General features: G+C 37.7%; 1 protein-coding gene across 1 annotated transcript in view; it reads right to left on the reverse strand.

The window, feature by feature from the left end:
- LOC136372956 (myosin-IIIa-like) overlaps nt 1–13,292 on the reverse strand; it is a 52,983-nt gene that overhangs the window by 27,577 nt on the left and 12,114 nt on the right. The window contains exons 8-10 of the mRNA XM_066337859.1: nt 12,345–12,492; nt 7,246–7,399; nt 5,923–6,011 (exon numbers count right to left, since the gene is read on the reverse strand). Of these exons, the coding sequence (XP_066193956.1) occupies nt 5,923–6,011; nt 7,246–7,399; nt 12,345–12,492 (391 nt within the window). The remainder of the gene's footprint in view (nt 1–5,922; nt 6,012–7,245; nt 7,400–12,344; nt 12,493–13,292) is intronic.

Consider the following 13,292-nt stretch of genomic DNA (forward strand, 5'->3'; position numbering starts at 1 on the left):
GTCCCTTTCTGTGGCACAGGTCTCCAGCCTCTCATTGCCCAGTCTCTACACAACAACCAGCTGCCCCATCCCAGGTGCAGAATTTGGCCACTGTCTTTCTGAAATGTCATATAGTTGGTGATTGCCCAGCCCTCTGACTTGTTGAGGTCTCTCTGCAGGCCCTCTCTGCCCTCAAGGGAGTCGACAGCTTCTCCCTATTTAGTGTCATCAGCAGACTTGATATTCCTTCGAGCTGTGTGTCCAATTTATCATGAACATTCCCTCAGCCACTTTATGCTTTGCTGGGGGAGATGACTAAACAAGAGTTGGAAATTCAGAGCAGAACAAACTCCGTGTGCCACTTCAGAGGGAAGTGCTCTTCACTGCTATTTTCTATTTTAGGACCAGCAGCACAGCCAGTGCTTGTGAAGAGCTCTGCTGAAGGAGCAACAAGGATGAATTCTGGGCACCCTCTGTGCAGAGACCATCAAGAACTTTCTCTAGAGCTCCTGCTTCCAATTAACTTTGCCCTCTTTCTTAAACTCTTAAAGAAATTCTATACCACTACTGTCCAATCTCCCTTTATCTTCCTTGGTGGAAAAACAAGCAAGTGAAAGATTAATATTGATCACCATACATCATCATGACAGCAATGTGGCTGTGTAATCAAGTACAGTTAAAGATGAAACATCACAATCTTCTCAATATATTTGTACTGCACAGACTGCTGCACCATATATGCAGTTCACAAACTCTAAATGGACTGCCACTGACTCTAACTCAACAGGTGCATTTCAAAAAGTAAAAGAATAAACATTTGTTGAACTCTAGAAATATTTATTAAAATATCTGATATCTTACTCTAAAGTAAGAAGCAACTGTCTGTGTTTTCATGCTGGTTGTTTCTCTTGGATGATGCCCAGTATCTCCTGCTTCATTCTAGAAGGATGAAGAAAAAAATTATACTTTTTATCTCTAGTTAGCCTGTAGTGCCCTTTCCAATACCCCAAGAAAGCACCCCTCAGAGAACATAAATAATTAAAAAAGTATTCTAAACAGCAGAAGTTACAGCATGATCACTAGCACAGATCAGTAACACCAATATTTTACTACACAAAACACAAACATTCACACACACAAAGGGCACAAGTTGGTAACAGAGCATCTAACAACTGCCACTAAAACTGGACAACGTCTGAGGTCCTGCCTGTTATTTCATAATCACTATTAATTTGACAGTTCTCTAAGGAATGTGGCTATACTCCACACCAATATTTTAATTTCTCTTTTTGCTACAATACAGCTGGGAAATAGTATTTTTCCCCTGGAAGTTGTTATAAAACTATAGCCAGAAAGAAGGGAAATGTTAGGTTTTTACCTCACGGAAGGAATATGAATTGCACAACACAAAGATATCCAGCTAAACAGAAAAGAAAATAGGAGAGGGAGAAAAACCAAGGAAGGGGTTACTTGCTTACTTTCAATACCAAAACAACTACTGCCTATCTAGTTTAAATCAGGCTTCAACGCAGAGTCACAAAATCAGTTTTCTTACCTTTGTATGACTGATAGATTTTTGTGAGGTCCACATTTGATAACTGATTGTAGTTTTGCTTTTGGTGTGTGCCAGATTACCTATGGGAAGATGAAAGAAAGCAACCTAACAAAGTGCTTACATCTCATCTAAACTAGGAATGATCCTGAACCACCTTTTTCATGCTCCCAGTGCAACCATATGATTATAAAGGTCATTGACTTTTTCAGAGTATGTCCTCATTTCCCCTTTAACCCTTGGGATGGAATGAGCTCTGAAGAAGTTGCATGAACACAGAACATGATGATTTTTTTTCTCCTTCAGCTCATATGTCATCTACTAGATAACACAATAAACAAACAGACTGCCGTAGAAGGTAAGATGGATACATCTTAGAGCATCCATGTGATTTTACCCTAAGAATGTTATTGTACTATTCTAGCTCTAATGCTACATATTAGTTAAAGAAAAATGTGCTAATACCCTTCTCTGGCCCTGAGGAAAAGTGATGTGGCATGACTCACAATTATACACCCAAACTCTACTCTTCACTACTCTTTCAACCTCTTAGTAAAAATAAGGTTATACCTTTCCACAGAGCTGGAAACCATCACTGCCCTGCCCTTTCTCTGAAGTGTGGCTGGGTGTTCCTGGAAGGCTATGAGCTGCCACAGACCAACTGGCCCAGGGAGGCATTCTAACCATTAATTAGAATGAGCAGCCCGGTGGGAATGTTTCAGCTACTCTCCACTGCCTCTGTTTGGTTTACTACCACAGACAAAGTCTTAAGGCTCTAACTCTGGAATTCTAAGTCAAGCAATACCTTCATTGTGATGACTTTGAAGGACTAGGTGCATTGGCATGCTTTACACAGACACTGGTCTTTTCAAGGAATAATGAAAATTCTGCTGAGCTTTCCATCATGTCTCTCTGTCTTGATAAACTCTAACCATTGCTGCATGCTGCCACTGCTTCTGCTAATAACATAACATCTCTGGGATCTCCCTCTCCACTGGGAGAGCCTATATCTCTCTGTGCTCAGCTACTATCAAGAAGAGGTGGATAAGAGTTGGAATAATAGCTGCAAATATGTGTCATGGTAATGCATCTGGTATTATGTGATGATATCAAGGCGTAAATCTCCCTGAGGTTCAGCTGAATATCACAGGGTGGGAAGGAAAAAGTTTTACTCACAGCTGACTTTAGCTATCTGAAAATAAGGTGTATACAGGATCCCTGCTGTGTTCAGTGGAGAGAGACACCTTCAAAGGAGATTTTTCCCATCCCAAGAGAAACACCTGAGATAGGCAAGATGGGTTGGACTTTGGGTAAACGTCGACAATGATTCTAGATAAATAACAGGGATCAAAAACCTTTTAGTTGGCTATAGCTGGATGGTTTGAGTCAGTTTTGAAACACCACATGCAGTGTTTCACAATATTTAACAGGACTAAAATAGCCTTCAGAGTCTGTTTTAGTCCTTCATGATCTTGCAAAACATTAAGACTTGGGATCAGTTCTTGAAGCCATTTGGATGCTTACTTTGACTCTATGGAAATTATAGTTTAGTATATTAGCAGATATCAACAAGTCAAAAAGTTCAGGCAAGGGTATTGAGCTCTGTGCTTTCCCAGGAACACTCATTTACAATAAATTCCAAAACCAAATTTTACATTCTATTAGCAAAGCTCCCTTTGTAAAGAACAGAAGCCTTGCCAAAACCCCAGCTTCTGTAAGTTATGATAACATTTTCATTTTCCATTAGGCTCTTCCAATTCAGCTTTTGTGTCCTGCAAGAAATGTGTCTCCCATGTAGTTGTACAAGAAAGTAATATTGTAAAGTACTTATTGTCTGGCATCAATGCCATCACACAGGGAGTACTACAACACAATAAAAGACTGGTTGTAAGGAGACTTACCCATCATCCTGCAGTGGAAGGTAGGACATTTTGCAAGAACATATTTCAAATAGGGTGCAATTTAGGAGCAATTTCTGTAGAGTTAGTTTTATTCCTCCACCTCTACTTATGAATTTCTTGAGGAAGGACTTACTACAAGGACTACATCAATTACTTATTGTAAAGAACTCTAAGACTGAAAATAAAGGTGTGTCTTCTCAGTCTTTGCAGCAGATGTTAGGAGCCCCAACCTTTGTTCTCTACCACTTAGAGATAAATTGCACTGAGGCAATTTATATATGTCCTGTCCAAAACAGGACAGTGACTTACCTCATCCTTCCTGTTCAGTCCTCTACTCAAGAGATGTACTCCACTCCCTGTGTTGATCCCTTACCCTGAAGACAGGACCCTGAATGAAGTCTCTACCACTTCCTTGGCACTTGACCAGACCAATCCCTCCCCTGCAGCTTGAGATGGCTGCAGCTCCATTCAGTATAGACTCCATGGTTGGAAAGTGAAACCACAAAGTGTATAATGTCATCAATGAGTGGTCATATGAATGGCAGTGGTCATCACAAAGGCTGGAGAAAACTAAGATCACCACAAGAGCAATACCTGTTTTTGTGAGAGGGTGAGTTACCAGCTGTCGTGTCAGGTTGTTTTCAGACGATCGCAGTAGCAGCACAATATCAGCTGGCAGAGTATCTCTATTTTTGGCTAGGAATCCACTTGCATTATATAGAACCTGTTTAAAAAGGGCATTTATACATTTTCTTGGGTTTTGAAAAGTAATTGTAAATTTAAGCTTTCTGGAATAGGGCTTTTACTATATCAAGATACACAGTTTTCCAGCCATCAGGCTCACTCTCATTCTAGTTGTTTTTCTTTTTTTTTTTTTTTTTTTTTTTTTTTTAATCACTGAAAGTTCTACCTTTTCAATACTGAGATATGATGCAAATCACTAAAGCCAAATCTATCATTCCAAAGTAGTTTGAGACATTTATTTTTCCTAATGAAGGTAGTAGTTTTTACCTGTGTGGATTTATCACCAGGACAAGTGTATTGCAGTCTTCCTTTACACTTGTACATGTGATAATGCACATTTAACAATGCACTTGATTTCAACTACATTACACAAGATTACCCATATGACTGTACAATCTTTCTGTGCTATTCATATTATGCTGTACTGGACTCAGGACTTGACACTCTTCCTAGGTATCTCTGCATCAATTTTAGAGGAAGTTTGCAGAATCACAAACTGCATATTGGCAATTGAAATCTCCCTAAAAACTCCAAGAATGGTGTACCTAATTGAAAATGTAACTTCAGGGTTCTATCTTGATGGTCTAAGGGATTCACAAGAAAACTTGATCTGTCAAGAAGGGTAGCAGATACTGGGATACATAATTTAGAAAAACCCATCACAATACAACTAAGCAACAGTCTTAAATAATGAAAAAGACTTGTAAAGGAAGAGGAAATAAATTGTTCTTCATTCCACAGTAAACTGCACTAGGGGTTATGAATTTACCTGATTGCAATGGAGACATAAGTTAAGACAGCAGAAGAAACTTCTTAATGAAATAGTTTGTTGGACACTGATGGGACATTAATGTAATTCCCTATCTTCAGTGGCTGGTAACAGGAATGGTAGAGGGAGACCTGGATTTCTACTCCTTGCAGTGAGTTATGCTATGCTGGTGAATTGCAACTCAGCTGGAGATGAGGTTCAGAGGAGTTACAAGAGGCTCTTAGTAGCTGGCTGTCTTAAATAAGGGGAGTACATAGGCCTTTTCCATCAGCTGATGGGCAGTATTTGTCTCTTCCCAGGCCAGCTGCTCCAGCACTGCACAGACCCAACATGGTTCCCCATGTGAGACATCAGTGTACCTCACTCTGTACCCTTTAAAAGAGCTCAGAAGGAGATGGGAGCTCCTGCTTTCCCAAGGCAAGGTTCAGGTGCCCAGAGTCACCAGAGTCATCCTGCTGCAGTGTAGCAGCAGCTCCTCCTGTGTTTGCAGGGCACATGCAGCCAGTCACCTTGCATGGGAAGGAAGGATGCTGATCACTGAATGAAGCAGGAAGCAGAGCCTGCACTCTGGCTGATGACAAAGTACAGAACTAAGGGCTGATGGTCTGTAGGAGGCAGTAGAATGAATGGAGCTGGGTCCTGATTAGAAATAGTGGGAACAAGCATGGTGCAGGACTTTGAGGAACTAAGGGGATGAGCACTGAGTTGCATTACATACCAGTTATGTTTTGGGTCTTCTATACTACATTTACTACATTTACCTGGTGGCATTTAAGAAAAATACACTCCTGCTATTGTTTTCTTTTAAAATGAGGGATAATAACTTTTCAATTTACTTTTTGTATGCAAGGCACTGCCAGCATTCCCATGTCTGGACTGAAGAGATGAACTGCTGAGAACCAACCCAGGTGACCTCTTCTACTTCCTACCAGACCTACCATTCCACAGTCCCCAACTAACATCATCAAGTGTCTTACCTTTCCTGCATAATGATAAATTCCAAAGGTTAGATCTACTCTTTTGGGTCTCCAAAAATATTTTGATTTCAAATTATCTTCAAATTTTTCTGAAAGGAAACACATAGCTTATCTTACTGAAGTTACTGTATAATCATTCTCTTCTGAAGCTATATCTTTCCAAGGACATTTCCTGACTTTTCAGCCACTGCAGAGGCACAAAACAGACACTGATGTTCTCAAGGACAGAGATACCATAATGGTCTTGTAACAAAAGACACTGGATAGAGAATATGGGAGCTCTTGGACAAGTTACTTACTTTGTTCCAAGTTTTTAAAGTGTGACCTCAGAAAATCATGGAATCATATAATCATTAAGGTGGGAAAAAATGTCTAAGATCATTGAGTCCAACCCTTAACCCACCACCACTCTGTTCACCACTAAGCCATGTCCCCAGGTGCCACATCCACATGTGTTTTGTACACTTCCAGGGCTTGTCTTTCCAAGACTTTGATATAAATATATCAAACAATGCAGAAATTTTTCTTAAAGATTCCTTGAGAAGTCGTGAGGAAACATTTACTGGTTGATTGAGTGCTTCTGTACTGTAGACTAAAAGGCATGAGGATAAAAGAACAAGTTCATTTGAATTGCTTTAACATGGGCATTGTTACTGGATGTTATTAGGTTTTCTGATTGGCTAAAACTCTAATCTGACACTTTGCACATTCAAAAATGAGTAAGACCAGGATTTAGCTGATCAGAAATACCACTGAAATAATGAAGTCAATGGTAATTGCAGCTATTCAACAGCACTGAAATATTCAGGATCTGAATTACAATGACTTTTGGTGTTTTAATTTTAATTTGTGAATAGAAAACACTCAGAAAGCATAATTCGCTGAAAAGCACTGAAGCATGTTTACAGTCATTACTCTTAAAAAGTGTTAAACTTCTTACTCAGGTACTGCTCATCAAAAATCTCAGAATTGAACACGACTGAACTTAGCAAACGGTGTCCTTGGTCTATGAACCTAGAGTTTTAACTCAGGTTAAAAGATCAGTTTGATCTTTACTGTACAAGCTCTGCAGCAAAAAAATTCCTGAAGGCAGGAGAGCTTGAAACCTGGATCAGCAGCTTAGGCTCATTTGTGCTCTTGATTTTTCCCTATGAACTCCAAGGACATAATCATCCCAGCATGTATGTCTCCCTCAAACACACTGTGACACTGAAATGGGGGCTCACTAAAAGCATAACTAAGCATGTAGTCTGAACTGTACATGCCAAACAGAAATTAAACAGAAGACAAGTTGTAAAACTGTGAAATGAACCATTTACTTACCTACAAGTGTCTGATCTGTTGCTTGTGGGAATCGACTTTCCTCATCCAGCAGAGACAATAAACCCATTGGTTTCTGCAGGAACATATCCAGGAGGGGCCTGTTGTCCTCATATTCTATCACTCTGGCATCAACACCTTCATAAAGGTATTCATTCTGTAGCAAGAAACAGAAGGCATGCTTTGCCTGTGTATACTTTCTAAAAATTAAAGGATTGTGTACATACTTGCTAAGAATTAAATAAATTGCCTCAGATTTGCACCTAACATATTTTCACTCTTATGAAGGAACGAGGGAAAGGTATTCCCCAAGATCTAAAAACAACAGAAAAGCTGGTGGGATGGACTTCTTTGATCGCTTTTTTTGTTTGGTTTGGCCTGGTTGGTTTTCTCTTGATGACTGCAAATGTCTCTGGATTCCTCTCAGACTAAGAAAAAACAAATAACAAATGTGTCCACAGGATTTGGCGATGGTTTTATTTTGAATATGATTTAGATTATTGCTGGAGAACACAAGAATGACCTTCTTTAATCTTTTAGCAAGGCAAAGGACAGTTGTAGATTTACCAAGAGAAGGTTGCTCTAGGGACTGCCATGACCCATTGTTTTTGCTTGCATTAGGTGAAGCAGTAGCAGTTATCTACCACACAATGCTGCTGTTTGTGCCAGGGCTTCCTTCAGAACCGTGCAGGCTGTACTATGAAAAACAGAGCTTTTGATCTACTTTAAAGATCATCTCTCTGCCAAAGGACAGGACTTTACAAGTGTTGTATTCATTGTATGGCGTTAACATTACAGTTTTGCCATCTTGAATTCATGGTAAGAAGAGTGTCAAAAAATGAATAATGGCTAATGCTAATGAGTTCAAAGACCTCTAACCTTGGAAGACCTCTCCTTATATGTCATTCACTTGAGTCTGAATGAGTAAAGAAGGCAACACACTGAGCATTTAAAAAAGAGCATTTTCATATACAACAGGAAAGCACCTATTTCATATCTTATAATCTCAGAGAAACAGCAAAAGGCATAAAATCAATAAGACTGGTCTATAAAAATACAGGCATAAAAAATCTGCTGATCCATTTGAAAGAGGACACAAAATATATATACCTAAACCCTTCCAGTATCCAGGTTGATGTAATTTCCCAGGACACTCTTCACTCTAATGATAGGTTATAATTCAGTTTATATGCCATACAAGGGTGTAATCAGTAAGAATCTTGCTTACAGAACCACGAGGGCTCCTCATTTGAGACACATAACATTAACCTCATTCGTGTCTCCCCTGAAGCAGTGGACAGGTGGAGTTTTGCTTTTTTATTTAATCAATGACCTGAGTAGCAGGACAAGACAAGAGAGTAATAAATGTATCACTGATATAGGTGAGAAGTTAATTATATACCTGTAGGAGCTGGTGGCAGAAAGGGAATGAGTCTGTGTTATCTCTCAGAGATAACATGGGAGTAGGGGCAGTTTAACTGAGGACTACAGCTGCACTGACACACAGATGTTCATGGAACCAGCTGTTACTGCCTAGGATTACCTAGAGTGCCTTTATCAAGTTGGCAAGGGGAAGAGACTCCTCAGGATGGATCTATCAGAGGAGTGTTTCTGTGACACTCAGACATCCTCCAACAAGCTCTCACAACCAACCTGTCTAATCATAAACTTTTTCCAACTTCAAATGCTTGTGAGAGAGGCTGGTTTAGAGAGCTGATAAAAGTGTTCTGTTTGAAAAAGAAAGGAACTTTTAGTAGCTGTAATACCGTGCTATAACAGCAACACCTGCTCCCCTCCCTGCCCAAGCAGCACTCAGGGCCTGACCTCTAAGCCTGCAGTGTTTGTGACCACTCAGTTTGTCCCTTTTGTGTCTCGACAACTGAACGAGTGTCAACCCTGACAGGTTTGGTGATGCTGCCATCTACACAGTAGGACATGAAGGAGTTCCTTCATCACTTCCCATGGGCTCCTGAAGGACAGCTGATGACCAAGCCAGGCACCAGTGTGACAGATGACTCAGAAATTATACTGTACTACATTTTCTGATGCAATGCTGGTTTCAACCACATCATTAGGATACAAGCAGCAAGTATCAAAGCTTTAATGATGGACATCATAAAACTGTAATAAAATAGGTCTGATTTGAATTAATAAGATGAATCAGCTACAGGATTTTGTAATCTCCTGTGATGTTTTGTGACAAGAAAGCTCTGCAAAATAGCTGCTTCTTGAAATTCTAAAGCATAATCCATTAGAAAGCATTCCTGTGGATGGGATGTCAAAAGGAATAATTGAGTTACACTATTAATTGGGCTCCCATCTCATCTTAATATTACGTGGTATCTTTCCTATAATCAAAACTATGTAACATTAGCTTGTACCACCTGGTTTCAATGGTAACAAAAAAATTATTAAATGTCTTAGGAAATGGTCTTCATGTTTACTGAAGTAATGCCATTTTGCTGAGAACATTTTATGGTGATACTTTGGTTTAAATGAGGACACCAGAGACTTATTCAGAAGGAACCTCTTCCAGCTGAAACTAGAAGATTAAATTGTCATGAGACTATAAAATAAACATTGCATACATTTAATGCAAAAAATATCATCCTTCCAACTGACAGCAAATTTGCTACATTCCAAAATGTTTTAGCTATCTGCCATTACACCTTTTGCTTCTTATGGAGAATGACAAATGAGAAAGGGATGGGAAGGCTGTCTTGCTGGACATGTGACCTGCAGATCACAGAGCTGACAGAAATTAACTTACATCAGTATCTAATATGTAAGGGGAACATCTTGAAGGACAGGACTGAAGGACCGAAAATTTTGCTTTGCTTTATATTAAACAAAAAAACCCCTTGTGCTAGCAAAATTAAAAGAAGTGACTCAGTTGAGAGGCCACATTCTCTCCCCAGTCAGTAGAGATAGGGATATATCTATTTGTCTCCATTGACTACTGCAAATTTACACTACCTTTATCTTAAACTGTATACCCACTCCAGCCTTTCTGTTAAATTAGTGAAAGGAGATTGCATTCAGGCCTAAAAATCCTAAAAATCTTAAATGCAAACATTAAGTCACCAATAAATAATAAATTATCTTAATTTTGACTTGAGTTCTCCATGTTGGCCCACAGGCACTCTACTCAAGCTGACACCCTGAGCCTCAGGTTGTGATAGTATCACTGCTCCTTTTTTCTACCCCTGTCACTACTGTGGCCTTTTTTTTTTTTTTTTTTTTTTGTAGGCCTTTTTTTGGGTTTTTTTGTAGGAAAGCAAAACAGTGAATACTCTTCAGATTCAGATACAGAAAAGAGACCACTGACAATGGTAAAACAATGTCACATGCAACAATGAAAGTACAATTCAACCTTTGAGTGTATTTACTGCTTGGCCTCATTGGTCAAATTGCCAAAATATGATTCACCTTCTCTGATGACATAATCACTACTTAATAGGCGAACATGGGTTAATGACAAACTAAACTATAATCAACTGATTTAGGCCTGAACTTTCCACTAGATATGTTAAATTTCATCAAATTGCATGTGATATGATATTGAACAGGGCAAAATAGGGAGAGGAATGAAAAAACAATGTATCTGTACATTTTATGTCTCTTGAGGGAAGTGTAAAAGGATTTAAATTCTTCAGTCTTCCTTGGGTTGATCTACAGGGCTCAATGCAGTGTTGTGTTACAGATTTCTGAGGAAGCACAGGGGAAAAGTCTGGAGCAAGGAAGACTTAAACTTAGCACAGGATGATCAAGTTAGTGAACATTTAAGCAAAGTGGACACATGCAAGTCCATGGGACATGGTCAGTGCCTGGGTTTGACAGAAATAAATATTGTTGCTGCAGTCTGTGCTATTACCATTTCCTAACTGTTAGAAAAAACAATAACTAAGTGCTCTTTTTTGGTGAACTTGTGTACTTTGGAAAGAAGATGTCTAAGTAATTACAGTAGATCTAGTTAAATTTTCTCTGGATTTAAGATGACATTAAAACCAAGGAAACAGTTGTGTTGATAACCTTGCACATAAATCTATAAAAACAACTACAAGATACATGACTACAAAACAACATTTCCTGACATAATCAGGAAGAGGACTGAGCCTTAAAACATTGAGCCATTAAAAATAATTGTCATATTACATATAAATACATACACCTCTAGACTGACACATCCATGTACACACCTGTATACATGGACACATTCTAAACTTGTATCTATCTCATCCATAAAACAAACAGTGATTAACACTGACAAAATATTCTGTTTCTACTAAAAATTAAAATTATAGTTCAGGAGATTTTTCATCCATGTATCATAAACAACAATAATTTCAGTAAAACAGCAAAAGTACAATTTCACCTATGGTTTGAATTCTGACTGTCCTGCCACAGAGAATTCTGAAATATTTCAATTTTCAGCAAGATCATTTTTTCCCTGAACATGTTATTTCTTCAAATAACAATACTGAATAATGATTTAAAGGTGGTTAATTTAATTCTCCTGGAATTATTTACAAAGCTGAGATATTTTTTGAGGTTTTTCCCTCTCCTCTTCAAATTCCTAAATGTTTATATTTACAATGTTATTCCTTTGCTCTGCTTTACAATAAATTATTTAAATTAATTCCATCATTATTTAGCTGAGATGATCTAGTTTCTCAAGAAAAACAAAATAATTGTGAGATTTGCAGTTTTTAATAATGGAATTTCAGTGTTCATTAAGTTTATTAGTAAACTATTATGAACACTGCACTTTCAAAATTTTGTTACCACTCATTTACTTTTTTACTGGAGAACCATACGTTACAACACTCATTATTCCTCAAGAAAAAAGCATTGCATTTGCATCAATCAGATTATCACAGTGTTATGTTGCTTAGTTACTGTAAATTTCAAATTTAATACATTTTATGTTGGCATTTTACTTGCAAATAGCCAGCATTGCTTCATGGAAAACATACTTAAAAAACCATTTTTTATAATCTGCTATTTACAAGCTATTATGGAGAAGGAACAATGTAGTTTCTTGAGAGAAGGTTTTATATGTCCAGTAATACTAAAGCCTCATCATAATAACCAACACATACCTGTTCCCAGGCAAAGACATGTTGATTGAAGTAGAACTGAATTTGTTCATTGGCAATGTTGATACACAGTTGTTCAAAAGAATTTTTTTTGAAATTCTCAAAGCCAAAGATGTCAAGAATTCCAATATTCAAGCCATCATCATTTTCACTGCAAAGATGAAATATACTTTTCATTGTTGTATCTTTATTTTACATTAACTACCTTCATTACTATTTCACAAAAGGAAATCATAGGTCAAATCTGTACACCAGTTACACAGGATAAGTTTTGCTGAACCAGATATCTCTTAAAATTACCATAACTGTTTGAAATACATAAATTCAGATCAATTCAAAGATTACTGCAATGCAGTAATACACTGAATAAGAGATACACTGAATAACACAACAACCAAGTCAACTGATAAGTGAATAGGGGATTTACAATTTTATTTTTACACTAATATTTGTAAGTAATTATTCCAAAAAGCTGACTACAGTACAGAAAGAACATGCAATTCTTTTTGTTTCTCCTGTAGTAACACAGGCTTTACTCAACAGCATCCTAAAATTAAAGACTGTTGTCTTTAAGTATTATTTCTTCGTATTATTTATTTACTCATAACAATTAAAATTGCTTAGTTTAGCATTAAAGTAAAAAAGAATGACTAGCTAGACCTTTTATGAAGCTAAATAACTACTTTATGCACTGGGGTGTGATATGAATTTAAATTACGAATTAAATTCCAGAGAAGCGTTGGAAAAACTTTGGTTTGATATTTTAAGTAGAGCATACTGAAGATATGTGATCACTTCTGCAGCTGGAAAAAAGCTATAATATTTATTTGCTGAAGCAAAAAATTAAGAGGATATAATTTTATAATGAAGTGAAGCTGACATTAGTATCTTTTCTAGGCAAGTAAAATATAAATCACATTCTTTCTATGAAACCTCTTTGAAGGGCTATCT

This window comes from Sylvia atricapilla, chromosome 1 (assembly GCF_009819655.1).
Source record: "Sylvia atricapilla isolate bSylAtr1 chromosome 1, bSylAtr1.pri, whole genome shotgun sequence".
Classification (NCBI taxonomy): domain Eukaryota; kingdom Metazoa; phylum Chordata; class Aves; order Passeriformes; family Sylviidae; genus Sylvia; species Sylvia atricapilla.